Source organism: Sceloporus occidentalis, unplaced genomic scaffold (genome assembly GCF_023333645.1).
Source record: "Sceloporus occidentalis isolate IW3139 unplaced genomic scaffold, rSceOcc1.0.p SCAF_26, whole genome shotgun sequence".
Taxonomy (NCBI): Eukaryota; Metazoa; Chordata; class Lepidosauria; order Squamata; family Phrynosomatidae; genus Sceloporus; species Sceloporus occidentalis.
In genome coordinates this window covers 11,042,212-11,067,647 of record NW_028317006.1, presented here as the reverse complement: position 1 = coordinate 11,067,647, position 25,436 = coordinate 11,042,212, and the positions used below count along the sequence as shown (strand labels likewise).

At 41.4% G+C, this 25,436-nt stretch overlaps 2 protein-coding genes and 1 non-coding gene across 6 annotated transcripts; 2 read left to right on the top strand and 1 right to left on the bottom strand.

The window, feature by feature from the left end:
* Nucleotides 1-1,796: 1,796 nt before the first annotated feature.
* LOC149300156 (prenylcysteine oxidase 1-like) lies at nucleotides 1,797-7,214 on the bottom strand. Its single transcript, XM_089485726.1, has 6 exons — nucleotides 7,112-7,214; nucleotides 6,061-6,267; nucleotides 5,207-5,381; nucleotides 3,684-3,895; nucleotides 2,687-2,839; nucleotides 1,797-2,461 (listed from the first exon to the last, which is right to left on the bottom strand). The coding sequence occupies exons 1-6, from the start codon at nucleotides 7,212-7,214 to the stop codon at nucleotides 1,797-1,799; spliced, it is 1,515 nt and encodes a 504-aa protein (XP_089341852.1).
* A 3,060-nt stretch (nucleotides 7,215-10,274) lies between these two features.
* Nucleotides 10,275-10,345, top strand: TRNAG-CCC (transfer RNA glycine (anticodon CCC)). The gene has a single exon. It is a non-coding gene; the product is annotated as a tRNA-Gly (tRNA).
* A 429-nt stretch (nucleotides 10,346-10,774) lies between these two features.
* Nucleotides 10,775-21,623, top strand: LOC149300154 (cytotoxic granule associated RNA binding protein TIA1-like). Of its 4 annotated transcripts, none has more exons than XM_089485616.1 (13): nucleotides 10,775-10,811; nucleotides 13,797-13,893; nucleotides 14,374-14,472; nucleotides 15,031-15,085; nucleotides 15,262-15,294; nucleotides 16,020-16,107; nucleotides 17,056-17,131; nucleotides 17,394-17,502; nucleotides 17,831-17,926; nucleotides 18,007-18,091; nucleotides 18,452-18,575; nucleotides 19,480-19,625; nucleotides 21,497-21,623. In XM_089485616.1, the coding sequence occupies exons 1-13, from the start codon at nucleotides 10,786-10,788 to the stop codon at nucleotides 21,621-21,623; spliced, it is 1,161 nt and encodes a 386-aa protein (XP_089341742.1). In that variant the 5' UTR covers nucleotides 10,775-10,785. The 4 variants fall into 4 exon arrangements, with proteins under 4 accessions (XP_089341742.1, XP_089341741.1, XP_089341744.1 ...); XM_089485615.1 differs by having other exon boundaries at nucleotides 18,452-18,582; nucleotides 19,478-19,625; XM_089485618.1 differs by lacking the exon at nucleotides 15,262-15,294.
* Nucleotides 21,624-25,436: the final 3,813 nt, after the last annotated feature.

Here is a 25,436-nt window from a genome sequence, read left to right as displayed (position 1 = left end):
AGTATACCTGCCTTCTTACAGGGGAAGAATGCTGAAAGCCATCAACTCCTCGTTACATATCGAAAACACCACCGACAAAAATATAAATTATGGAGAACGTAATGATAAGTATACATAGAATTATATAGGCGCACGTGTGTTTGTGTTAATACCGCAACTTAAAATTATTTATAAAATTATTTATACATATTTGTACGTTTTGGTTTTTTTTTTGACCGCCCCTGTTGAGAAAGAGAAAAAAAACTCCCATCCCCGCGAGTTCGATACTTTTTCCTTACATTGATCCCGATCAGCTTTTTATTTGATTGCAAATTGGGGCTCGGTTTGTACTTTTTTTGCGACCACAACAAAGGAAACCGGTTAAGACTAAAGCAATCTATGAATAAACATCATTCCCTTCACCCTATCATAAAAAAACCAGCATTCACATTTTAAGAAGTACTTGAACTGAATTTTTTAACTCCGTTTCCCAATCGGAATTCTGGAATCAAATGTTCGACAAACTCAATTCTAATCTCCCACTAATGCAGTAAATTACTACGAGCGCAACATTACAGAACAGAGACAGACACATTACGCTCTATTCAGATCAAATCGCACATCATCATAGATCAGATAGATCCATTTACCGGCAAGTAGCCATGAGATGCTCTAAGAAGGCCGAAGGGGCATGAAGGCTAAGGAGGCATTCTCACAACATGCGCAGTATCAGCTAACAGTCACAGCACTCATGTTACCGATTTCCACATGCTGTATCTTTATCTCTTTAAAGTACTTTTTAAAGCATTTTTTATAAGGAAGTCCACTGTGGTACTAATATATATATATACATACATACACACACACACACACACACAATATTATATGTGCTTCCAATGCGTTCTACATGGCACCGGTAACCACGATACTATTACATATATATATATATACGGTATATATATATATATACATATAACCCAATTACTGTAGTGTGTAGTGTTGGGGATTAATACAGTGAGGGAATATAATCACACATAGGATAGGCGTACAGCTATTCTGAAAGCTTTTGTTATTTTCTTTTGTAATCTCTACTGCTTCGGATGGGCTGCATTTAGATCTGACACATGGATGTCAGAGAGGGGTTAACGTCCGCTGTTTTATAAATAAGATCATGTAGACAATCAGTTATCGGTTAGGAGTGATGATGCAGATTTAATTCTGCTCAAGACTACGTTGCATGTCACTTTTGCATATCTGCATTATTTATATTTATATATATATATATATATATACATATACATACACATAGAATAAATACATTTTGTACTTATTTACATTTACTTATGCAGAATATACATACATTACATATATAGATATATAATGCATATATGCTGCATATAAAGCTAGGAAGACCACAGACAATAGAGTTGTCTTGTTTAGAAGCCTTGAATATTCCTTTTTTTGTCTTAAATTGAAAACAACATTTGGGGCTTTAAACCAATTTCTAAATGTAATAGACCTCCGAATACAAAACGTATTTTTACAAATATATATATGTATTTGTAAAGAAAAATCAAATTGATACTTTCCTGAGTTCAGTTTAGAAAGAAAAAAAAAAAAAAAGATGACAAGGCGGGAGAATATTAAACAAAGATTAAAAACTGAATTAACATGATATAGAATTCATTCAAAGTGACATAGAAACACTAACAAATTAACACGAATATATAGCATCCAAAAAAATCAACGTTCTGTTCTCTAACAGATCTGTCCATCCTTCGTGTGCCATGATGTGCAATAAATTCCACATTCCCGATTTACAGCTCAGACTTAAGCCGCTCTGTTAAGTCTTCCTGGTCGATCTGTCCATCCTTACCGTACCACCTATGATGGGCAAGCAGAGCCACGTTCTTGGCAGAGATGGCGCTCATCTCCATGGCGCTGGCTGCCAGTTCAATGCTGTTAACGTAGTAGATCCTATCATGGAGTATAATGGGAGGCATTTTTTCCGGGGGGCTGTACAGAGGATAAGCCAGCCATTTCTTTTCACTCACTGCATGGTGCGACTTAAACAGCAGGTTCAGCTGATCTTTTGTCAGAGGCTCTGGAGAGAAGACCTTCCACACTTTCAGACTTTCAGCGGACTGGGAAGCTTCAGATTCGGATTTTGCCTTCACAGGAGAGACGGCGCCAACGCTGCTAAAAAACAGCTTGGGGTTATCGGTGGTTAGGATTTCCGATACCTCAGATCGACAAGGTGAAGAACATCCAAAGAACGAAGAGTTGAGTTGTCCGTGAACAAACGTGGCCACTGTCTGCTGATATCGCTTAGAGAAGGTATGTATGGGAGGATTGAACCCCAAGAAACTGATGTTGGAGACATCCCTGTTGAGAGGTGTCGCTATCACCACGATATCATACATTTCCAGACCGGGTCCTGTGCTGGTCTCATAGCTTAATTCGTACAGTTTTACTGTACCTCCTGTAAGACAATAGACGCTAAAGCATTGCAAAAAAAATATAAAAAAAAAAAAAAAAAACAACTTCTGCTCCTAAAATTCATATGTTATGTTAAATAAAGGCTACATTTTGGGTTTTTGATGGTGGCTGGGCAGACTTTCCTGTATGAGGGGTCAGGGTAGGATTTTAATGAAGGCATTTTTATTTTTATTTTTTTGTTGCCCCCCCCACCCCCCGGATTACTTACCAGATTTCAGAGGACGGACTTTCTCTTGCATGGAGGTGACCGTGCCTTGAATTAGCTGGGCCTTTGAGGAATACACAAGCCCAGTGCACACAAGCATGTTTCCACCCTCCACTGACCAGAGACCAGAATCAGTACCAGCCAGAGACACCGCACCTAAAATGAAATAAAGAAATGTAAAAAATAAGGGATTAAAATTCTTACATATGGGCAGGAAAGTTGTCTTAACGACATTGCATTCACAAGAAAATAGTGAATTCTGGTCACCACAAAGCAGACAATATAAAAATAATGAAATTAAACAAAATAATAAAATACATAAAACTGTTCCAATTATTGTGTGTTTGCACCATCTCAGAAATAGTCTTCAAATATGTATACTATTGATATTTTCCTCATTCACATGGCGGTCCAGGTTTTAATAAACTAAGAATACAGGATGTTTGTCTGGCTGCGAGGTGGGGTTCTCAAATATACATATGTAATGTTATCAGAAAATGAAAAATGTATTTTACAAAAAAAATAAAATAGCACAATCTCACACATACATATACACTATATAACTAAAAGTATGTGGACACCTGACATCACAACTATATGAGCTTGTTGGACCTCTCATTCCAAAACCATGAGCATTAATATGTAGTTGGTGCCCCCCTTTGCAGCTATAACAACCTCCACTCTTCTGGGAAGACTTTTTAACAGATGTTGGAGAGTTTCTCTGGGAATTTTTGCCCACTCATCCAGTAGAGCCACTGGTCAAGCAGTGATGATGGACGGGAAGGCCTGGACGAACTGACATGTGGCAAAGCTGGCATCATAAATTGAAAGACTATGAGGGGTGTCCACATACTTTTGGTCATGTAGTGTACATATTGCAGATTATATATATGATTGATTTGATATCTATCTCGATCTGTGTCATATTACAGCCAGGTAGCCATTTAAGCCCCTTTAGGCCAAAAAATTCCCTATATATTGTGTGTTGCAAGGTCCTCACCAACAAAGCCGTTGATTTTCACTCCTTGATTGTAGTTAACTCTCATGGCAGGGGTAACAATTTCATCGATGAACTTTTGGGAGAAGCCAGCCCTTTGCAAGGCCTCGTCAACGGTAACATTTAACTTCGTCATGAAGTCATTACCCCCTAGGGCGTGAAGTAACGACTCGGTTGTGGAAAATGAATAATCAAAGGTTTGATAGCGGTATATCCTACGAGAAACAACGATATGTCAGTGAACGGGCCGGTTCGAAGAAAGAATTGAACACATGTGAATAACGCCAAAGACACTTCGAATGAATAGCCAGCCTAATACATTGTTTGTCTTAGTCGGTCAGTCCGAATTATGTCATACCTTGTGTTTACGGGGTATAGTAAGAGATACGGCAGGGGCCACAGACCTTTTGTATGCAATATGTGACCTTTTTTATGTATTTATGTATTATATTGCATTAAGACAAAGTGTGTTTTATCCAGACTATACCGTATTTGCTCGATTATAAGACGACCCCCCCCCCCCAAATCTGAATATTAATTTAGGAAAAAAAAAGAAAAAGCCTGATTATAAGACGACGCTAAAGGGAAAAAAGTTTTACCAGTAAATATTAATTCATGTAAACTATTTTTTTGTTTTTAATTTCCTTTTATTTACCAACCTGCCCCCAGTTATGCTCATTTGCCCCCAGTTATACACATCTGCCCCCAGTTATGCTCATCTGCCCCCAGGCATGCCTTTTACCCTCCTATATGCCACTCTGCCCCATGTTATGCCTTTTAACCCCCTATATGCCACTCTGCCTCCAGAAATGCCTTATACCCCTATATGCCACTCTGGCATATAAGGGGTTAAAAGGCATATCACAGGACAGAGTGGCATATAGGGGTACACTTACATACGCAGACACTAATATACCCACCAAGACACGTACCTACCCACCCAGACACTAATATACCCACTGAGGCACTTCACTCACCGGCGTCACCGCGATGCCTCAGCAGGCGCTTGCTGCAGCTCCCACGGGATTACGGCATGACGCTGTGTGACCCCCCGCCTCCTCCAGAAAATTGAAGAGGTCTACCGGATCCGCTTTGGGACGGCACAGTGCCGCCGGGGTCCCGGTCCTGCTTCTGGAGGAATCTCCCCAACCGGCTCTGCTTCCCCGCAGTGGGCAGGCTATCCCGGGAGTAGGAAGGTACGCGCGTATGCAACCTCGGCTGCTGCCGGCACTTTCGCCAGCGCTCGGTGATAGACGCCGGCAGCAGCTGAGGTTACCATACAGGAGGATCCAGGTCCCCTGCAGCGATGCGGGGGATCTGGATCTTAGTCTAATCGTCAGATTGGAAGACGACCCCGATTACAAGACGAGGGGTATTTTTCAGAGCATTTGCTCTGAAAAAACCTTGTCTTATAATCGAGCAAATACGGTATATTTGACGTTTGTGGCTGCAGAACACTGTGCTATAGAAGGACAGAGATGCTCTCAGAGACGGACGCTTGGAAGATGTGCACCTGAAGTGCCTACCTCATGAATTTATCCAACATGTCTTCCACCCACATGTACATGCGCAGAAAGTTGAGCCCGTAACGCCACAGCATTTTGACGATGTTAACAATGAACCAGTGGCTCTCTTGGAAAACAAAGTCTTCTCCGTTATGAATTCCAACCAGGCTATCGCTCGGCGCGCGGACAGAAAGACCTGCGGGGTGAACACACCGAATCGTTACCCAGAAAATTCAACAGAGGGAATGACAAGAAAAAACATTTCAGTTCAAAAATAATCTGATTAGGGTGGTACAAGTTCTAAATTGCAAGCTGTGTGGTATTCAGGTTTCTGGGCTCTCCGGGAGGAGATCTCCATCAGACAAACACCGAACGATCTGCATTATCACAGTACGCTGGTAAGTTCCTTGCCTGAGAGTTAGACCTTCACCACTTAATCTTGGGGCAGAATGTTACATTATAAGAACATGAAGCCTTTGTTAATGAAATTCCCATTCTACTACATTCTGTACTCCACAGAGCCAGGTGCATGGGGTCTTTCAATCAGTGCCCACCCTTTCAAAGGCTATCTGAACAAATCGACAGCGATCAGCAACCTAATAGGTAAAAGATAACTAAATGAGGAGGAAAGTCCTGGACTGAAAAATGTTGGATCGGGAGACGTGATATCCGGATTAAAGTCCTTGGGACGGTAAACTTCAGAATTCACGTCGCATTATTCCATTCTATCTAAAGCGTTGTCATAAAAGCACAAAGGGCGTCACTAGATCTTGGACAGCTGGTGGCCCTTGGCGATGGGTTGAGAGACCCTGTATTGTACAGTAAAGTGTACACAAGCAGCGCATATACACATATAAACTACACAATGTACACACCCAATTCTTTAACAAATGTTTTCATGTGCAGATTTAAGGGGTGTATGACCGATCCCCCAGCCTCATATTGGCCACCTTCCATGTCCACAGTAGCCAAGCGGCCTCCGACTTCTCCTTTTTCAAACAAATCAATCTGGACGTGTTTCCCAAATTTCTGCCTCAGAAAATACGCAGCAGATGATCCTCCGATTCCAGCTCCCACCACAGCTACAAAAACGAAAGGTTATTTTAAAACATTAGCCGATTTAATACAATAAGATAAGATAGGGCAGAAAATGATGGCTTCATAGTTAAGCGGAATTGTAAGGCTTCTCTTTATAAAACTGATTTAGTTTGTTTTCGTATTTTTTCACTTTTGCCCAGTAATGAAAATATCGCTATTATAAGTGAACAGAGCGTCACTAGATTGTCAGCTCCTTGAATCACGGTATCATGTTATATCAGGGTTTCATGTCCTTTGTTCCCTGTGTGTGTCCGGCTTCTACGTTGGTTATTGAAGGGGCCCCAAAGCTTTCAATGGGTTTCATTTCTGTTCAGAGGCTCTTCTCTCAAAGAACATGAACTGCCAGGATTCTCTCTAGGTGTATAATTTATGGATCACCCCCCCCCCCCACGGGCAGAGGTCACCAGGTGCTTGAAACTTTGTACTGTGTGCTAATATACAATCCCCCGCAAGTCATCATAACATTTGTGGCCAGGGAATGGAACTGGAAACTCCTGCACAACCTTTTTAACACAAGCACTAAAACATCACAATAAGGTAAAGATCACTGACTAGGCACAGGCTGGACTCTGGCATTAAAGACAGTGAAATACAAAGTGTGTGCCAAGAAGTGTTATCAGGAGACAGGTAACCAGCCCACACCTTATAATGCAGCACTGCATCTACTACTCCCTTGCTACACAGTATTACCCTCTGTACCCAAGCAAAGCACCCCTCATCACGGTAACGTGTGCTTGCCGGTGTTCCCATCACACCTCGCAGCAGGTAGACCCTCCGCGCGCGCACCGCACTACCCATACCCCCAGCAAGTTACCCCTGGCATATTACCTATCCTGTTGGGCGGAAACCGGAGCTCCTGGGCCACCCCAGCCCGCAGGCTGCCCACTAGAAAGAGCCAAAAGGCGACCATGAGCCCAGCGAGCTGCTTCATTCTGACTCCAATGCACGTCCTGGAGCCTGCACATTGCGCATGCGCGACCTGCCCATGGACTCCACGCACCACCCACGCCGGTGGATTTCTTCTCCCGGCTACGGCTTATCTGTACATTAGAATATTAAAACAGAGGACACTTTGTTGGGGTAAATTAATCTTAGTGATGAAACCCTCTATTGCATTATATGCCGCTGATAACCCCCCCCCCCTAGGGGCAACTAAAGGAACACGTGACATTTACCATTACAAATGGACTCATTCCCTGCACACCCGGCATTATAATATATGAATTATGTCACACTTGCTATAAAGATATTTTGCACATTTATTTATTGGAACAACAATAGCCAGTTAAATAGACAATATCACTGTTTTGCCACCTATAACGTTTATTTTTTAAGCCCTGGGCACCTATTTAACTATGTGAAGAAGTGGGTGAGGCCGACCAAAAAGCGCTCCGCAATGGAGTGGAAACCGAACCTCCCTGAGGGGGTATGCCACCCCTTCCATCACCACCCAGCGGCGGGGATCCTCTTGGTCATATGAGTGGGACCACCCAAAAGCACCTCCATTTCAACCACCAAAAAGAGCGGTATCGTCCAGGTGCGGATTATGCAGGAACGACACGTACGTTAGATAAGCAGCAAACAGCGACGCAGAACACAAACCCCAGCAACTTAACCAAAAATATACAGCGATAGCGTCCGTGTACTGTCTATAAGAGACACCAGAAACAGTCAGCAACATGACGTGCAGTAAAACACATTGAAGAATATTAGCCTTACGGCAGGAACAGCACGTGGTGGTGGGGGATATGTCAAAAGCCCAGGGGGATCAGGAGTGCGTGGACTCCTCTTGTCAATGATGGAGTCTTTAAGCAAGCTGAGGGTCAGTCTAGGACAGTGACCCGATCCCTACCCAAGATCAAGCGGTTCCTGGCAAACCACAAAGTGTCCTTAACACAATACATTAGACACCAAGCTTCTTCTACGGCACCTTCTGGGAGGGTTCCTGGAAAAAAAAGTCCATACAGAACCGAGTGGTAGGAGAGGAACTTCCTTTCCGTGGAGTCTTTGAGTTCATTTTCCAGGAATCTCTCCGGGGTACTTCTTGGGCTCCTTCATTGGCAAATACATTCTGTTTTAGACACAGCATGGAGTAGGAGTTACGTGATCCTGAGCATTCCACCTGCATACAGCTGTTCCAATCTTCATCAATCTCTTAATGTCAGGATAGGAACATATCAGGCCCCAAGCAGTCACTACATGGGCACATGAAATGTTACAGCTCCCACCGTATTATCCAAAGAGAAAAATGTAGTGTTTTGTGGAAGGTGACACCTTTTATTGGGCCAACAGCGAGAAAGGTGTTAAGCTACAAAGGTCTTCTGGACCTCAACAGAAGATGTCAACTTCATGTCAAGTAGTTACTGCAAAATGAAAACATCAAAGACCTAAATAAAATGCATGAAACATGAAATGTAGTTGCTTTTTTAACTGCCATTGGTGGTCAGTGTTTTTGGGACCGTTCTGTCTAAATTGAGACTGTTGGCATTTGTGTAGTATTGATTTCTGTACAAAAAGATCCAGAGGGGTTTTTCGCGAACCTGACAGATTCTCCCTAATGGTTTCAGCAGTCCTACGTACGATCAGGACTAGATTGTGATAACATTTAGGTTTCATGTGAAATTGTGACGTGACTCAACGTGCCATAAAATGATGCGTTGAGACAGGCCAGACATTTGTCTCCAGTCTGCACCGACCGGCCAAGTCCTAACAGGTCCTGATGCTATACCACGCACTCAATGCATACTGTGCATATAGCTAAGCTCTTCATGTTTAGAGGGATAATGACTTCTGAGCACTAGAGGGACTCATAGAATTAATGGATATAAAGGGACGACGACCCCTTCTTGCCTATGTCTTCATAAGATTGCATCCCCGCTTTGTGGAACTGCTGAAAGGTATGGGCCGGGTCCCTGGAGTAATTGGTGCAGGGCTCCTCAGAACAGCAAGGCCCTGGAGCAATTGCTTCATGTGCTCGTCTGGCCCCTCGTGTCCTGCAGTATGTGGGATGTATAAATTCACAGAAGGTAATCATCTACTCAGTTATACATCCCACATCTTGCAGGACAGTGCTGTATATGTTCTGGACAGCAACATGTCAAATGTATATGTATCCTGGAAAAAAGTTGCCAATAAGGCAAACCCTAGCCTTGACGGATATGACTTCATAGGAGTTATGAAGATAAATGTGATTCTTCTGTGTGCGTCTGGCTGTTATAAATATCAGGATCAGAATCACCAATGATTCATACACAGAATATAAGCTCCTAGTAATGTGGGGATTTTTGGGGTTGTTTCTGTATGTCGTCTCCACGCTGACTTCCCCTTTATCGGGCTCAGCACTGCGCAACCACCGGCCGGATGTGCTCGGCTAGGTGCTGTAGCCTCTTATCAGCCCCTCTTGTGTTATTGGTGGCCACTGGCCTTAAAGAGCCAGGGCCGCCTCATCGTCCGCTGGTGAAAGCCGATTGATTTACACATCCTTTGTAATTGTGGGATGGGAAGATAAATTCAGGACAGAGAATAGTGTCTTCATTTTGAACCAAATATCTCCGACAAGAATCGTCCTACAGCAGCGCCCACCTCCTGCCACAGGAGAATCTGGTGGTCCTCCAGCTAATTGCTGCTAGACTGACTACATTGTAAACCTTGCCCTCTCCTCCAAAACATATGTTGTGATGGTGGAGGAGAAAAAATGAATATCAATAAGTCGATAATTCTATGAATTTTTATAGGCTTCCGAGCAGGTTAATCCAGTATTGTGGCATTTAGGGAAAGGGAAATGATGCTGCAACCCTGTAAACTATTTCCAAAAGTCATATTTATTGGTACTTGGTGTATAACTAGAAGCCGGCTGTCTCTTATTTATTTCTAAATGCACATTTGAAAAGCACATCCGTGTATATATATATATTTATTTTTTATTCTGTAGTGTTATTTTTTTTTTAACAGATTTGTTTCTATCGTCAGATGGAAGACGTGTTCATCAGCAGCGCCGCTGGTGTAGTGGTATCATGCAAGATTCCCATTCTTGCGACCCGGGTTCGATTCCCGGGCGGCGCACTCAGCTTTCTTTTCCCATAACATAAAACAACACTTTATTTTTATACAGTGGACTTTTTAATGTGTTTTTTTTCGTTTTAAGTAACGCTTTACATTGTAAAATATCCCAAATGCGGTTTCGTTTAATATAAATGATTACATTCTCGTGCAGGCGCTTAACTAGGACAGCTATGCGCTGGGGTCCTGAGCCCGCGCTTGCGCCATCCTCCGTCGCCGCCATCTTGTGGTGACGGTTTCTCTGGCATTGTTCTAGGCCGGGCAGTGGGAGCCGGTGGACTGGGACCGATACAGAGAAGGAAAACACATAGAGCGGAGACCAGCTTTACGCCACGTCGCCCTCATCTCCAAACAGAAGTCAGTCGGGCTCGAAACTCCCCCGCCACCTGTACCGGGTTTCCCGCCTGTTCCTTCGGACATAGCGGGGCCCGGAGCTTGTAGCCATGGACGAAGAGCTACCCAAGACCCTGTGAGTTCTGAGGCCTTTATCGCTAGTCTGCCTGCATGCCCTCATAGTGGCAGACACGGTGCTGTCGGGCATGGTATTAGCGGCCGTGGTCGGGTACAAGTCCTTATGTTATTTCCTGGTGCCTGTGGACAGAGGCCTTAGATTTACTATACTGAGGCCTGTTGGTATCGCTATGGCATTCAAGGCCCGGCTGAGGTATTGGGAGTTATGGAGGGTCCAGCTGTTTATATAGAAGTGTAGCATATTATGCTTTGTTTATTCTGTCTATATTTACTGCCGTTGCTCTTACCTTGTTACCTTAGCCTTTTATCCCCGACCCCTCCCTTTATCTTACCGTCTCTGCCAGCTGTGATGATCCGGTAATGCCTTTTATGTGATGTGACTGGCGGCCATTGTTTCCTTAAAGGAGACGAATATATATCCATTTATTTCACTTAAACCTCATTTTTATTTTTATTTTTTTACATTCACTATAAGCATAGAATGTGACAGCAGATAATCATTCCGGCACAGATGTTAATTCTAGATTCAGGGCAGCTTTATGTCTATCCCTCGCTAGCTTAGCCTCTACCTCCTTTCCTGGGGTGCTGCTCCACTTATCTACCACCATTTTGGTAAATGAGGACTTCCTTATGTATTCCCATGTTATTCTCTCCTCACGTTATTTCACGCCGTGTTTGTTTAATCATGAAGGGATTTGGTTACTGGTAGCGAGAGGTTATTTGGGTCTTGTGTGTTGTTTTAAGCTCTACAGACGGCAGGAATAAGTCATGTGTTTACGATGAACGTGTAATGTATTTATTCGTATTATCGCACTCCTGCTTGGCTTATCGCTCGCTTTCTTTGCATCCCCGCCAGCGGTATACGGCTTCCCGAGACCCCGCTGTCTCTATCCCTTCCTGTAGTGTTGAGAAATCTGTTTTTCTGCTCGTTTTCTTGGCATAAAATAGCAATTTTCTGGTGTTTCTTCCTCTTTTTATCTGCTTTCCTAAATTCTTTGTGCAATGATTAGAAACATGGAATTAACAGTAAATAAGATCCATTCAGCTCACCTATTCTGCCAGTTTTTTGGGGGGGATTTTTTTTTTTTTCTTCCGGCTTTAAAGCTTTTAATCCTTAGGCTTGTTTTAGATTCAGGAGAGCTTTATGCTTATCCAACTCATGATTCCCTTACCGTGCTCGCCTCTACCACGTTTGCTGGGAGGCTGTTCCATTTATCTACCACCCTCTTAGTAAAGTTAAACTGAAATACGTATAGGGAGATGTACTTATTTTATCCTGTCTATATTACCGTTGCGATTGGCAACGTTTTTAAGGATGCAATGGTTGTTTACCTTTTGTTCCGTCATGGCATGTATCGGTATGAATACATCGCTGCCGCCCCTCGCTTTTAGGGTTCTCTTGTGATGTTTTCTTCTAAGTGCTATCTTTTCCAACGTACGAGATGTATTTGCGCACTGACGTTTCTTTTTCTATTTTTATTGTAGCTCTGTTATCTTCCAGTGACATTTTGGAAATGCCTGTATTTAAAGAAGCTAATACATTTAACACAGCTGTAGCTAAATGCAGTAGAAACATCCTTCCAGAGACAGTAGTTTGTTATATTTTAGCGCCTGCTTGATTGTCATGTGACTCAATAGCAGACACTGATAGGTTGGTGTCTAAAAACCAAAACCCCCCAAAAAATCAAACAGTGTTTAGGTTCATTTGGAACGTTCTCTTAAAACATATCTTCTTAAGCATAAGAGACAGCGCTGTGTACAGTAATGCAGGCAAATGCTGACAACCTGGTTTTATGTCTTTTTGTTCCAATAATCTTCATTTATCTGCAGAGCTGGCGGCCGCCATTGTTGTCAGTCGTGATATTTCGGGTGAATCCCTGTTCAAACACCACGCTGAGCCGATGCTTTACGGCTTCTACATAGGCTTTCATTAGGGTGTCAGGCCGGGGCTGTGCTATTGTTTCTCTCAGGCAGTGTAAGGAGTGTTTGTCGTGTAGATTGAACTAAAACGACAGACCTATACCACATACATTGCTGATATGCAACTCAAATAATAAAAAAAAAAGATTTAAAGTAAATTGATGATATGTTAGAGCGCAGAATGCAAACACTAGAGCTCTTATCTGAGACACTTTGGTGAAAGTTCTCTCAATGTTCTGCACGGCGTCATTTAGATTTTGTCTAAGTTGAAGAATTTCTATGTAATTTTATGTTTTAGTAATGGCAGCAGGCAGTCTGTAAAATGATTAGCCGAGCAGATACAGATTGCTGCCTCCAATGTCCCGGGGCAGGATTAATGATAAAAACCGCCCTGTCCCGGGCTATATACCTGCGCACAAACCCAATGCTGCAGGAATAGTTACAAATCTATAATACATTAACCAGAACCAAACCAAAGTATATAATGAGCAGCCCATCGTCCGCGCTCGTATAATCCTGTCCAGCCGTATAGTGTATCTGACCCCCGTGACCCATCGCTATACACTCTCTCCCTGGCTGCCATGACATTGTTTCATAAATATATCAAGTGGGCTAATGAATCCCTCTGGATTAGTAGGAGTAAGGTGGCTAATTATTGACATCTCTGTACAGTTGTTTACGTCCAGTTTATTTCTCCCTGGGACGTTCTTTCTGTATATCACGTTATACAGTGTTCATTTCCTATTAAACATGTCCCCTGCAGTCATTGGGCATGTTTTATACTATAATATTGTTGTGGTTGTCTAGGCAGGGAAGGTGATGTCCTGAGCAGTTTGCGACATGAGCTGTTACCGCTTAGGGGTATAATTAAACAGAATATCTCTTTTGGATATACTGGATTAATAAACAGAGATATTCTGTTTAATTCTACTTTAAATCTAACAAACTATTTTTTTATAATGTGCATGGATGGTACTAGAGTAAGATAAGTTTCCTACAAATATCTCGTTGGATCGTACTGCTATCACCTCGTCAATATACTCATCATGTTTTCTCACTACAGATATGTGGGAAACCTGTCCAGGGATGTGACCGAAGCGCTGATTCTCCAGGTCTTTAGCCAGATTGGTCCCTGCAAAAGCTGCAAGATGATCATGGATGTAAGTCTCGGGGGTCTGCAGTCTGTGGTAAAGCTGATGTACTTTGAAATTGTCAGATAAGGTATATATCGGCACATTTTATTGTAGCCCCCGGCAAATCTAGCACCAGTTACAGGGAATGCCAAAACTGCTTCCAAGGGGAAAGATCATTTATGCCTCATCTGTGTATTTGGCACAAATGTTATTGTTTTTTAATAACGTGAATGGTAGATCGCCTGTGTGTAATCCCTGAAGCTTTTTAGCATGCCCACCGCTGGACATCTACTAACCGTATACATGAGTGATTTAACGCAACGTTATCTCGTGGGGTGGATGTAATTCCGGGAGTGGCCACTGCTGCTTCGCAACCAAATGAAGCCGGCTGTGGTTCAAAGAATTGTTGCCACATTTTTACTCTTCTTTGTTCTATTTCCCTTTAAACACACAAACTTTTTGTTTTAAAAGTTTTTGTCTTCTCCAATCTGATGTATTTTTGAACAGACTGCTGGGAATGATCCATATTGTTTTGTGGAGTTCTACGAACACCGCCATGCAGCTGCGTCTTTAGCAGCGATGAACGGCCGGAAGATCATGGGGAAGGTAGGCTGATGCTTCAGTTATGTAGTAGTTTGATGGGTAATGTGAGCCAGTTATTCACAAATATGTAGATGCTCAGATCTTCAGATCTCACACGGAACATCCATGCATCTGATGTGCTTGACGGTGGAGTCTGCCTCCTTAAATAACAGGAGAGTTTCGGATTGAAATAAGCAGAATAGGCCAGCACTGCTGTGAAACATGATGGTGCTGTATAAATCAATAAATAACTAGCCTTAAAGGACGCTACTGCCATCCTGTTTGCTTCCATGAATATGATAGCCGAATGGTCCCTTTAAATGCTCGTATCACCCCCCCTTCCAGATGCGTTGGGGTTCTGCAGAACCCCCCCCCCCACATGCATTTTCCCCTATCCCCACTCCTTGCACTAGAGCTGCAGCTTCTAAAGGTGTTTGATTTTATTGAATTTTAAAACAGGTTTATTGAATGCATATCAAAGTATAACATTTGGTGAAGCTCTTTCATGTACCACGAAACCAGAAATCTTATTTTCACCTGCACAAGAACACCTGGGTTTGTAACGCATACTTTTTTTTACAGGAGGTTAAAGTCAACTGGGCCACCACCCCCAGCAGCCAGAAAAAAGACGCAAACAGTAAGTTTCACCATCCTCCATACCTGCTATAGACCCTTCTGTGTACTGTTTTTCAGAATAAAAGTAACAATTAAAAACTGTATTTTACTGTAAATTTTTTTTATTTATTCTTAGATGTTTTTGTTTTGTTGTCTTGTGCAAATATATTTAAGAACAAATCTAATCTTTGTCATCAGGTAGTTCCGTTGTCAGCACACTGCGTTCTCAAGGTAATTGTGTCTTCTTACAGATAAAAATTAATTCTCTCAAGAGTGACGAGTGACAGCTTTTTTTGTCAGTTATGTGACTACTTCCCTCCTATTTCCCCGCCATTTTCTGGCAGCCTGTATTGTGTGTATATAAAAAAAAAAACAAAAAAAAACCCCCATGCATTTAAGCCCTCCCTAACCTCTGTTGCCCTAAAGTGTTGCTCTAGCTGGAATTTTCAGATCATCTTCAGTATGTTCTGGTTCCCAAATGAAAATCGCCAAGCAAATGCAAACTTTTCTCAGCATTATTTTTTTTTCCTTGTGGTGTGCTATAATGATATCGAGCACAACAACAAACTAAATATCACCTACACTGGGCATTATGTGTGAAGTTTGTCTTTAATGAGTTTACCTTATCTTTTCTGTTTTCTATTCTTTATTCTTATGTTCATTGGTTATGTTATAGTTAATTGCAAGTTGGCCTTTTCATGGCTCGGAGGAGTACAGAACAGTACTGGGGATTATACTTAATAAATGGGAAAATATTGAATAAAAACATCAATTGATACTTGTCTAAAATTGTCTAAATAGCTATGCAATTGCCAGTTACATTGAATCATTTTAGCTTGCTTAATTCTGGCTATTATGGATATTTAATTTTTTGCCAGGAGTTGAATGTGATGTAGTTTAAAAATGTGAATGTATTTCTCCTTTTCATCCATTTTCCCCTCCCCTCTCCCAATAAGATCATTTCCATGTCTTTGTTGGTGACTTGAGCCCAGAGATAACAACTGATGACATTAAAGCCGCATTTGGTCCGTTTGGGAGAATATCGTAAGTTAAAAAAAAAGTTTCTGTGCCTAATAAGTTTCTGTGTTTCAACAAATGGAAGTATGGAAATTGTAATACTTCATAGATTTCTATCAATTACATTTTACATTCACCGTAGAAAATGTCTTGCACTTTTTATTTCATTGCTGTTAAGTTTTTAATATTTAATTTCTCAAAATTTACAGCAGATCACAGACCAAAAAGGGGGTTAACGCATTGACCTGAGAATTCAGTTAACAGGCCACGTATGCCCTTCTTTTTTTAATTCAATTTTTTTTATATACTTTTACCTATTTGAATTTTGTTCTCATGTTTTTTTGTTATTTATTCAGTAAGTTAGAATGTGATTTGCAATGACCAGGATGGGAATTGCATGTTCTTTTCACAGCTGGTGTGACCTGCGAGCCTCGCCTATAGCAAGTCACTCTTGCTCTGAAAGAGTTCAAAATAGTTTACTTCAAAGTACAAATCTGCACATTGACTTGTTAAAAAGAAGTCTCCATTAGTCAACTACAAATGTGACTGTGTTAAGTGTGTTCCATTTTAGTGGAATTTGCTGTGAATTCAAGAAGTTGCTTAGACGAAGTTACATGCCTTTAAAGCAACAACCGAGCAGCTTTGAAGCTGCTTGTTTTCCAAATTGCACTAAAAATTATGTTGCGGGTGGGGGCACCAGTAGCTTGTTCCTTTATTTTTATACCCCGTCAGTTTGCATGGCCATCAGCCCCCCCAGCTTTAATAAGAACATTTGGCAGTGTCTCTGAAGGTTATGAAAGTTCTGCTTCCACTTCTTTCATTTGCCAGCGCTTTAAATGAATTTTTTTTTTATTTTTTTTTTAGTAAGGCACGGTGTGGTTTTGTTATTTGCATTAGTTTGTATTTGCTTAGATGCCATTCTAAAAAAATAATTTGTATTCCGCTTTTAATCTTCTCTCTTCTCCTCTTCTACAGAGATGCCCGTGTGGTGAAAGATATGACAACTGGAAAATCTAAGGGCTATGGATTTGTGTCCTTCTTCAATAAGTGGGTAAGTGCAGCTTGTTGTTTGGGTATATGCTGTCTTAATATGTTCTAGTATATTTTTTTTTTCTTCGCTTATGGTTTATATGTTGGTCATGTTGATCTGAAAATTATTTGTATGTAACTTAAATAGGGAGCAATCCGTTGGAATAGCATTAATATTTTTACTGTAGCTTTTCTAAATGACAAAGTGTTGCCTAAAATATACAATATGTTTGCTTTTAGTAAATGCCTGGTTCTAAGAACTTCTCAATATCCTCTTTTCATAGGATGCAGAAAATGCCATAGCGCAAATGGGAGGCCAGTGGCTTGGTGGTCGACAGATTCGAACTAACTGGGCCACAAGAAAACCTCCAGCCCCGAAGAGTACATATGAATGTGAGTATTTCAAAGACAGGCATAAAGGGCCATCCAGCTGGGATCTGTCCATGTCATTGACATTCTAGATATAATTTAATGTGCCTTTTATTCATTCTTTAGTTATTGTCCCCCACTTGTCTCTACTGAAAGCAGAGAACCTAGAATTCAGTGGAGACAGCAGTCACCAATCACTATGCTATCTGAAAATCAAGGCCCATGAATCCCTTTATCCTGGTCCTGTTGATTAACTACGTGTGTCCATAGTTGGCTTGCGGTTTCTTCTTTATTTGAGTCGTTCACCTGGTTCTTTGCTTTGAAAATCATGTTTTTTTGTTTTTTTGTCCAGCCAATACAAAACAGTTGTCATATGATGAGGTGGTCAGCCAGTCGAGCCCCAGCAACTGCACTGTGTATTGTGGAGGTGTCACATCAGGTTTAACAGGTTAGAACCCCCCCGCTTTACTCTCTCCACTTCTTTTTGTAAGTTCGTTGTTTAACTTTATTTTCCTGTCTTTTGTGCAGAGCAACTGATGCGGCAGACATTTTCACCTTTTGGGCAAATAATGGAGGTCAGGGTCTTCCCAGATAAAGGTTATTCTTTTGTAAGGTAAGCTTTTCTCGAACATGATCGTAGAAAAAAAATAAAAAAATTGACGCATTTTACCATGTCTACTTGATTTTCATGATGTGCTCACATCTACATAGCCGTTCAGTTGCGGTACAAAAACTGAGGAATCAAGCACATAGCATATTAGTGACTCGCTGCTCACAAGCCAAACCCACTCACCTTTAACAAGCTGTCTTTTGAAGAAAGCTAACACCCTGGATTGTGACAGCTGTAAAAAATGTCCTGTCAGCTATTTAAATGTTTGGCATTAAATGAGATATATTTATGCAATATTTGCTATTTTTGTTTGCTAGAAAAGTGTTTATTTTGTATAACCTCAGACATTGTTTGTTGCTCTAGGTTTAACGCACACGAAAGCGCAGCACATGCAATAGTCAGCGTGAACGGAACTACAATTGAGGGGCACGTAGTGAAATGTTACTGGGGTAAAGAGACCCCGGACATGCTGAATACTGTTCAGCAGGTAAGAGGCAAAACACTGCTTACATCTTTATCTTACCTATCTTAGACACTTTTTATAATTAACCAAAACCAGTGGTTCTAAGCTGGACGGAGTCCCACTGATGGGAATGCTGCTGGTGCTAATTATAGACACAAGACTCTTGGTTGGTTAGCTTTACAAAATCAACAGTTTTGTGGCTGTTGTAAACACTCATATTACTGGCTAATAAATGGGGTTAAATCCCATTAGCAGCGATGGGTCTGTCTACTATTGCCTTTCTGTCTAAAGAGCGTTCTATTGGTTCTTTGTATGACCCTCATTATTTCCTCACCTACTTCTTGATGAGTTTGGTGTAAAAGCCCAACTTAGTAATTTTGTTTGTATTCTAATTATTTTTCCGTTTGAGGATGTTAAACGTTTTCATATGCTGGAAATAAAAGTGCTGCTGAAGGATCGTTTGAGCTACCAAAAAAATAGAATTTTGATTAAAATTTTGTAGAAAGCATTGTACTTAAGCACCCTCATTAAATGGCTAAATGTAATCACATGGAAAAGTGAGCATAAAGTAAATAGTTCTCTATACAGTACTGTAGGGCAATATTTACAAAAAGTTGTTTTATTTTGTTTTGCTCCAATTAACTTCCTTTAAAAATGGTAGCGTTTAAATCTGCAGATAGTCATGGGATATTTTGGGTGACTTTCCCTACTCAAGCACCACAGTGAGTTGATTATTTATGGCAATGCTAATAAAGTCCTCCTTATGCAATTATGCAATCTCATTTAATTAAGATTGAGTCATTCTATTGTTTACCACAAGGCTGTATAATGAGTAGATCAGACGATCATGAACCCCCCCCCCCAGATTTTACAAATGTAATAAGAAATAAAAATGTAAGTATACCTAACTTTTTTTCCCCCTCTACAGCAAAGCCAAATTAGCTTTCCCCCACCATACGGTCAGTGGGGCCAGTGGTATGGAGGAGCCCAGCAGATAGGCCAGTACATGCCCAATGGCTGGCAAGTACCAGCATATGGGGTATATGGACAAGCTTGGAATCAGCAGGGATTTAGGTAAGATAAGAGACATATTTTGGTCTAAACACTTACTATGATTGAGGAATTTACAAACTTCCTTCTGGGCTATTAACTCGAATTGATGTATAAAGGTTCGCCACTAGAGCGTGGTGGGAAACTGATTTCTATTTCAAATGCTGCACAAGGAGAAGACAACTTCAGCACTTGAAGCACAACACAGTTGGTTGAAAACCCTTAATAAATGTTGAGCAAAAGCATTCCATGCATAAAACCTTGGGTGGATATTTGTTCCTTTTAAATTGACTATTTGAAATCTGATTTTCCCTTGATTTAAGATGAATTCTTGGCTTTAAATTGCTTTACCCCTTGACAATTCATGTGCCTGGTATGTCATGGGGGTTAAGCAAGAGTAGAAAGCAATCAACTTCTGCTTTCTTTGCTCAGCTGGTGTTGCTGAAATGCCTCGACATTAAGGCATACAGCAACACCAAAAAAACTGTATGGGTCCCGTTAAACAGCTCCTAGGAGCAAGCGCATTCACCATATTGAAAAGCTATATGCATTTCAAATATGGTGGCACCTAAAAAAATAAAAAATCGATCACCTAAGCTCAGCCAGTGTTGCTGAAGTGGCTCGATATAGACGGCAACACCACACAATAGAAATGAGGAACCCTGTTTGCTCCTATGAGCTTTTCAAAGCGCCACTTGAAAGAGACATGCTGCCTTGAACAAGGTGGCAGCGGCCATTCCAATTAAGTCCAGACCCTTCTGGCACCATGCATGCCATCGTTCTGTACTTTTTGTTGTCTCTTCACAGGTCTTGAGCACCCGGTGTGCTCTTCTCACTTTTGAAATTATCATTTGGTATAGACACAACACTGCTGGTTGGGAAGTGCAAGTCAAAGCCCAGCTTATCACTGTGATCCCTAAAATAAAATTAAAAAATATATAATATTTAAAAGTAAGCCCCAGGGGATCCATCCAGTTCAAAGAAAAATCTTCCCCCAAATACATGCATTTGAAATACCCTGGGTTGTTTAGTTTTCGATGGGGATAAATTGAATTAGCCCGTTTCAGATTTCCCAAATAACACATGGGGCAGGATGATCAGATGTCAAAATTCCAAATTGAAAAATTGCTCACCTTCCAAATGTGGCCTTTTAGCCCCTTAACCCAAAAACCTATGAATGGCTGGTATCCCTTTACTCAGGAGATATTGCTGAACACATGGGGGGGGGGGGTGTCTGGGTATTTGGCCGTGACGTATGACAGAGCTGTAAATTCATACCTGAAGTACAGTGTGTGTGTGTGTGTGTGTGAACCCCCCCCCCCGAAATACCACAAACATTGACGAAGGCTAATGGTACAATTAGTGCATGGGAAGTGTTAAAATACTAGCATTTGAAATACCCTGAAATTTCTAGTTTTCAAATATGTATATCACTTGGGGATAAATTGAACTGACCTGCTTCAAAGATGTCCCAAATAGCATTATGAAAGTACAATTCTTGTTCTTCTTGTCCTATAGCTTGCAAAAAACCTTTAAAAGATTGGGTATTTAAACTCAGGGCAAATATTAGAATCCATTTGGCGGGTTTTCTTCATTAGCTTTTGTATATGAGTAAAATATTTTTTATATGTAAATTAGATATGCTGATTTATTTAAAGAGAGACCTCATCTTAAAAGAAAAGAATATAATTTGTGGGTACAGTAAATAAAATTACAGCTAAGCACAAACACTACAGAAGCGTTAGACCATTGGCACACAGTATATAACATGTATATTAAAAAAACAAAAACCTCAGATAGTATTTTCTGAATTTGAAGAAACTCCTACACCATTCATATTATGTAAGATTCGTGTTTAAGAATTATTATGAATTTAAGATTTTTTTATTTTGCAGTCAAACTCCATCTTCTGCCACCACATGGATGGGACCAAATTATGGCGTGCAGCCTCCCCCTGGACAGAATGGAACCCTGATTACGAACCAAACGGGATATCGTATGGCTGGATACCAAACGCAATGAGAGGAAGGACTCCCAGACTCACCAGCAGTCTGCTGCTGGCTCATTTGTTTACTTTGATTACGTTATGAAATCACGTCAGTGCAGATGTCAGATACAGTATATTTATTAAAACAGAAGTGAAACCATTTTTTAATCATGAAACTTTCATCTACTTGTTTAAAACCCCGAACCACACACAAAATACTAGAGATGCTGGATGTTTGCCAATTTTTGCCTTCCTTTTTTCATTTTATTTTTTTATATATAACTGTCGCTTAACCCTGTCTCTCTTGAAGGGAACAGCCAAGCCTTGATTGCCAGATCTTTCGGCAGCAAAAAGGGTTAAGTTCATTTGAAATAATAAATCAATGCAGGGATCACTGCCACTTTTGGCAGCAAATTGCACAAAAATGTCTTTTTTTTCTCCCCACTTAAGTAGTGTGCAGTTTTAGATTGCATTCCTAGTATAATTCAAGATGTATTATAAAGATTAACTGTACAAAAATTGACTGTCTGTGAAGGTTTGTTTTTTTTTTTTTGTTTTTTTTTTTTTAAACCTTCAGTATGAATTCATATTGTTCAGGTTCTATACACTGTTCAACATTCTTTATGCCATGGTTGGTTCTTGTTTTTTTAAAAAAGAAATTTGGCCTTATAAAGGTAATATATTGTCTGCACAGGGAGGACTCTGATCACACTGATCCTTCGAGTGTTAAAAGGGTTAACCTCTCATTAAAAAAAAAAAAAAAAAATGTGACTTGATCTGAGCCTGTACGTGAAACTCTGAGAAGATCCTTCTTCCATATTCTGTTGACATTTTTTGTTTTGTTTTTGTTCTTCAAGAAGGTGCCTAGGAAAAAAATCCCTGTTGGGTTTATTTCTAAAGGATTTTTATCTTCTGTCGTGTAAAAAAAACAAAAAAAAAAGTATCTGGAAATGGGGAATTATAGAAACCCATTTACTGAAATTGCAAAAAAAAAAGTGATAAATTCTTAATGAACCAGAGTGTACGGTTTGATCTTTCATTTACACACAGAATACATACACACATACACACACACACACACACACACACACACACACACACACACAGACTCCTTTTATGTGTATAACAACGCCTGTTACAGGGATGTGGAAAAGTTGGATTGGGTTTTCATTGTATTGGGAAGCCGTGCTTGTGCGGCTGCATCCTGCAGCTGTCTGCTGATTTGGCTTAAGGTCCTTTGTACGGATCAGCATTAAAATGAACCTGCAGTGGGTGCGGTGCTAGCAAGTGAGAATTATTCACACGTTTCCTCAATGTAACTAGTGCCGGATGGGGTTAAGTTTTCAACTGGATCGCATACTCATCAAGCTGTTGTTGCTACTAAGAGGAGATATTTATGTAGTTCTTAACCTTGCCAAACCAGCTGAAAACTGTTATTTCTCCTCCTTTTGATTGAAGTTATCTGGACAAGGAAGTGGTGGAAACAAATTATGGGACATTATACAGATAGGGAGGTTAAGCAAAGTCTCCCAGCTGCGGCAGATCCGTTTTTAACAAGCCTGTTTAACCGTTCTAGTGCGGGCTAAAAAAAATATTGTGCAAATAAAGATTTTCAAGTTGGCTCCTCTGCCACCTCAAAGCAGAATTTATCAATGGGGGAATGCATTCAAAATTAACATTTTTGAAAATGCCGTCTATCACATTGCTCTGTATTCTGTTCACTCATATAAAAGGAATGCATGTACCGATTTGTGTGCAGTAAAATGCATTGGACGCCTATTTGCATTCTCATGAACAGGGCGGGGGGTGTTATTTACACCAATTCCCTTCTTGTCTCCTTATGTTGTTGACTTTTTCTCTCTAAAGCATATCACCTTCTCTAGCCCTGAGTCTAGTCTCTCTCTAATTTCCCAGTAACATTAATTGTTTGTGTTGAGCAGCACTGTAAGTTTGTGTCAGCATTCTCTTTACTCTTCATATCTCTTTCACAGCAGTTCTAGAGAGATGCTTAAGAGAGCATACATAGTGCTCTCCGTATCAGTTACCCATCTTGCTCCACATTCAGTATGGCCGTGCACATATGCATGGCTGTAGAGGATATGTTCCGTGCATGTTTGTCACCCTTGTAGTGATGCTCTAATTCATCCGCCCTTGATTTACAAATGCATTAGAATGCAGGGTTGCAAATGGGTTTAATCTGAAAGCTTTCTATTCTTCTTGGTTCATGCACTTGCAGCACTTTACTGTATTCTTCACATTGTGAGAAGAGGCTGCAGCACTACTGATATTTATTTGTAGTGGATCTATACTTTTGTTGAGAACCCTGTGCATGTGAGGTGGCACCGCTCTGTGCTACATCCGTGGCACACACAACACTGCTGGGAGGGAAGCGCAAGGTTTTTAAATTGCATATGATTTACACATGAGGTTAGTGTTTGACATATAGGTGGATGTTACCTGACAGGGCCAGTGGATTTCCGATAAGTAGAATGATTTAATAGTTTAGGTTATGTGATGGGGCAATGCAGATGGTATTCTGGACCAGTCCTCATGAAACCCATTAACCCATCACATAAAAAAAAAACATACTGCTGGTCAGTACTTACCTGAAATATCTCCGGTCACAAGGTGGTTTGTGTCAGACCTAGGCAGTTCCCTCTCGATCAACTGCCGACATGTGACCTCATCTCATTCGCAATTTTGGTAGGAAATGAGAAAGCCCTGTGAAAATAGCACGGGGCTGCATGTGGTTGTTGGGGACCATAATTTGTATAAAGGGTTAAATCACAGGGGTCAGGGAAAGGACAACAAGGATTTCTCCAGAATGCGCTCGCGACGCTTAGTTCTGCCCGCCTTTTTGGGTTTTTTGCGCTCGTGAGCAGCTCGCGCCGCTTAGTTGCCCGCCCCCTTTTGCATTCCAGTTGCGCTCGCGGACAGCTCGCGCTATGTTTAGGCGGGATTCCAGGCTATATAAGGGATGTCTCTGAGGTGCTTATTTCACTACCCGGGCTAGCGTTAACTGACTGCACTGACCTTTTGAGTCTGGTGAGCGGCGGTTTTCAGCAAAGCTTCGGGGGCAGCATGGAAGAGCTGCTGAATTGTCTCCGCGAGCGAGCCGGGAGAAGTGGCTTCGAAGAATGGCTGCAGACCTGCATTGCTTCGGCTCCGGTTGCAGATGAAGTGGATCCTGCCGTTGTTCCGGTTGAAGCTGGAGACGTCGCGGAGGAGGAGGAGTCGACGGTAGGGGAAGATGGCGCTTCTACTTCTCGCATGTTCCCGTTCTCGCGAGAAGGTATCCTGTCATCGCGGGATCAAGAAGAGGTCGCGGGTACGTCATTTCAACGCGCGGAATGCGGAAGAAGATCAAGTAGAAGCTCGGCAGCTCAGCGCACTCAAGCGTCCAGGGCTGTTAGAGGTAAACAGCCGGCCAAGAAAAGAAAACGTCAACAGAGAGGTGATGAAGAGGACTGTCAGAGTCAGCTGGACTCCGGATGCAGGCGCCTGTCACTGGCTGCATCTGTTCCTGTTCTACAGGAGGACTTCGACCAGGCAGGACCTTCCACAGGACAGAGTAATGCTGGTAATGCTGTGGGTGAGTGCCCAAGAGGGGATATGGAGAAATTAAATGCTGTGGTGGGTTCATTAGTTAGTCTGATTAAGGAATGGCAGGGCCCTAATCCAGCTCAAGCCTGGGGAGGGGGGCCTAACGTTAATCAGAGAAGTTTTGTGAATGAGATTAATATGAAGGAGTCTCTATCTTGTGAGATGTCACCTCTTGGCTTTCATTTATCTAAAGCTTTGAAAGAGAAAATATGGAACAACGAGTATATTGATATTTTGTCCCTGCT

Coding starts and splice junctions, on each gene's coding strand:
- LOC149300154 (XM_089485615.1), top strand. CDS start 10,786: ATGGACGAAGAGCTACCCAAGACCCT. Junction 13,894..14,373: donor GCTGCAAGATGATCATGGAT/GTAAGTCTCGGG, acceptor ATTTTTGAACAG/ACTGCTGGGAATGATCCATA. Junction 17,132..17,393: donor TGTCCTTCTTCAATAAGTGG/GTAAGTGCAGCT, acceptor CTCTTTTCATAG/GATGCAGAAAATGCCATAGC.
- LOC149300156 (XM_089485726.1), bottom strand. CDS start 7,214: ATGAAGCAGCTCGCTGGGCTCATGGTCGCCTTTTGGCTCTTTCTAGTG. Junction 5,382..6,060: donor AACATTTGTTAAAGAATTGG/GTGTGTACATTG, acceptor TTCACCCCGCAG/GTCTTTCTGTCCGCGCGCCG. Junction 3,896..5,206: donor ATGTTGGATAAATTCATGAG/GTAGGCACTTCA, acceptor TGTTTCTCGTAG/GATATACCGCTATCAAACCT.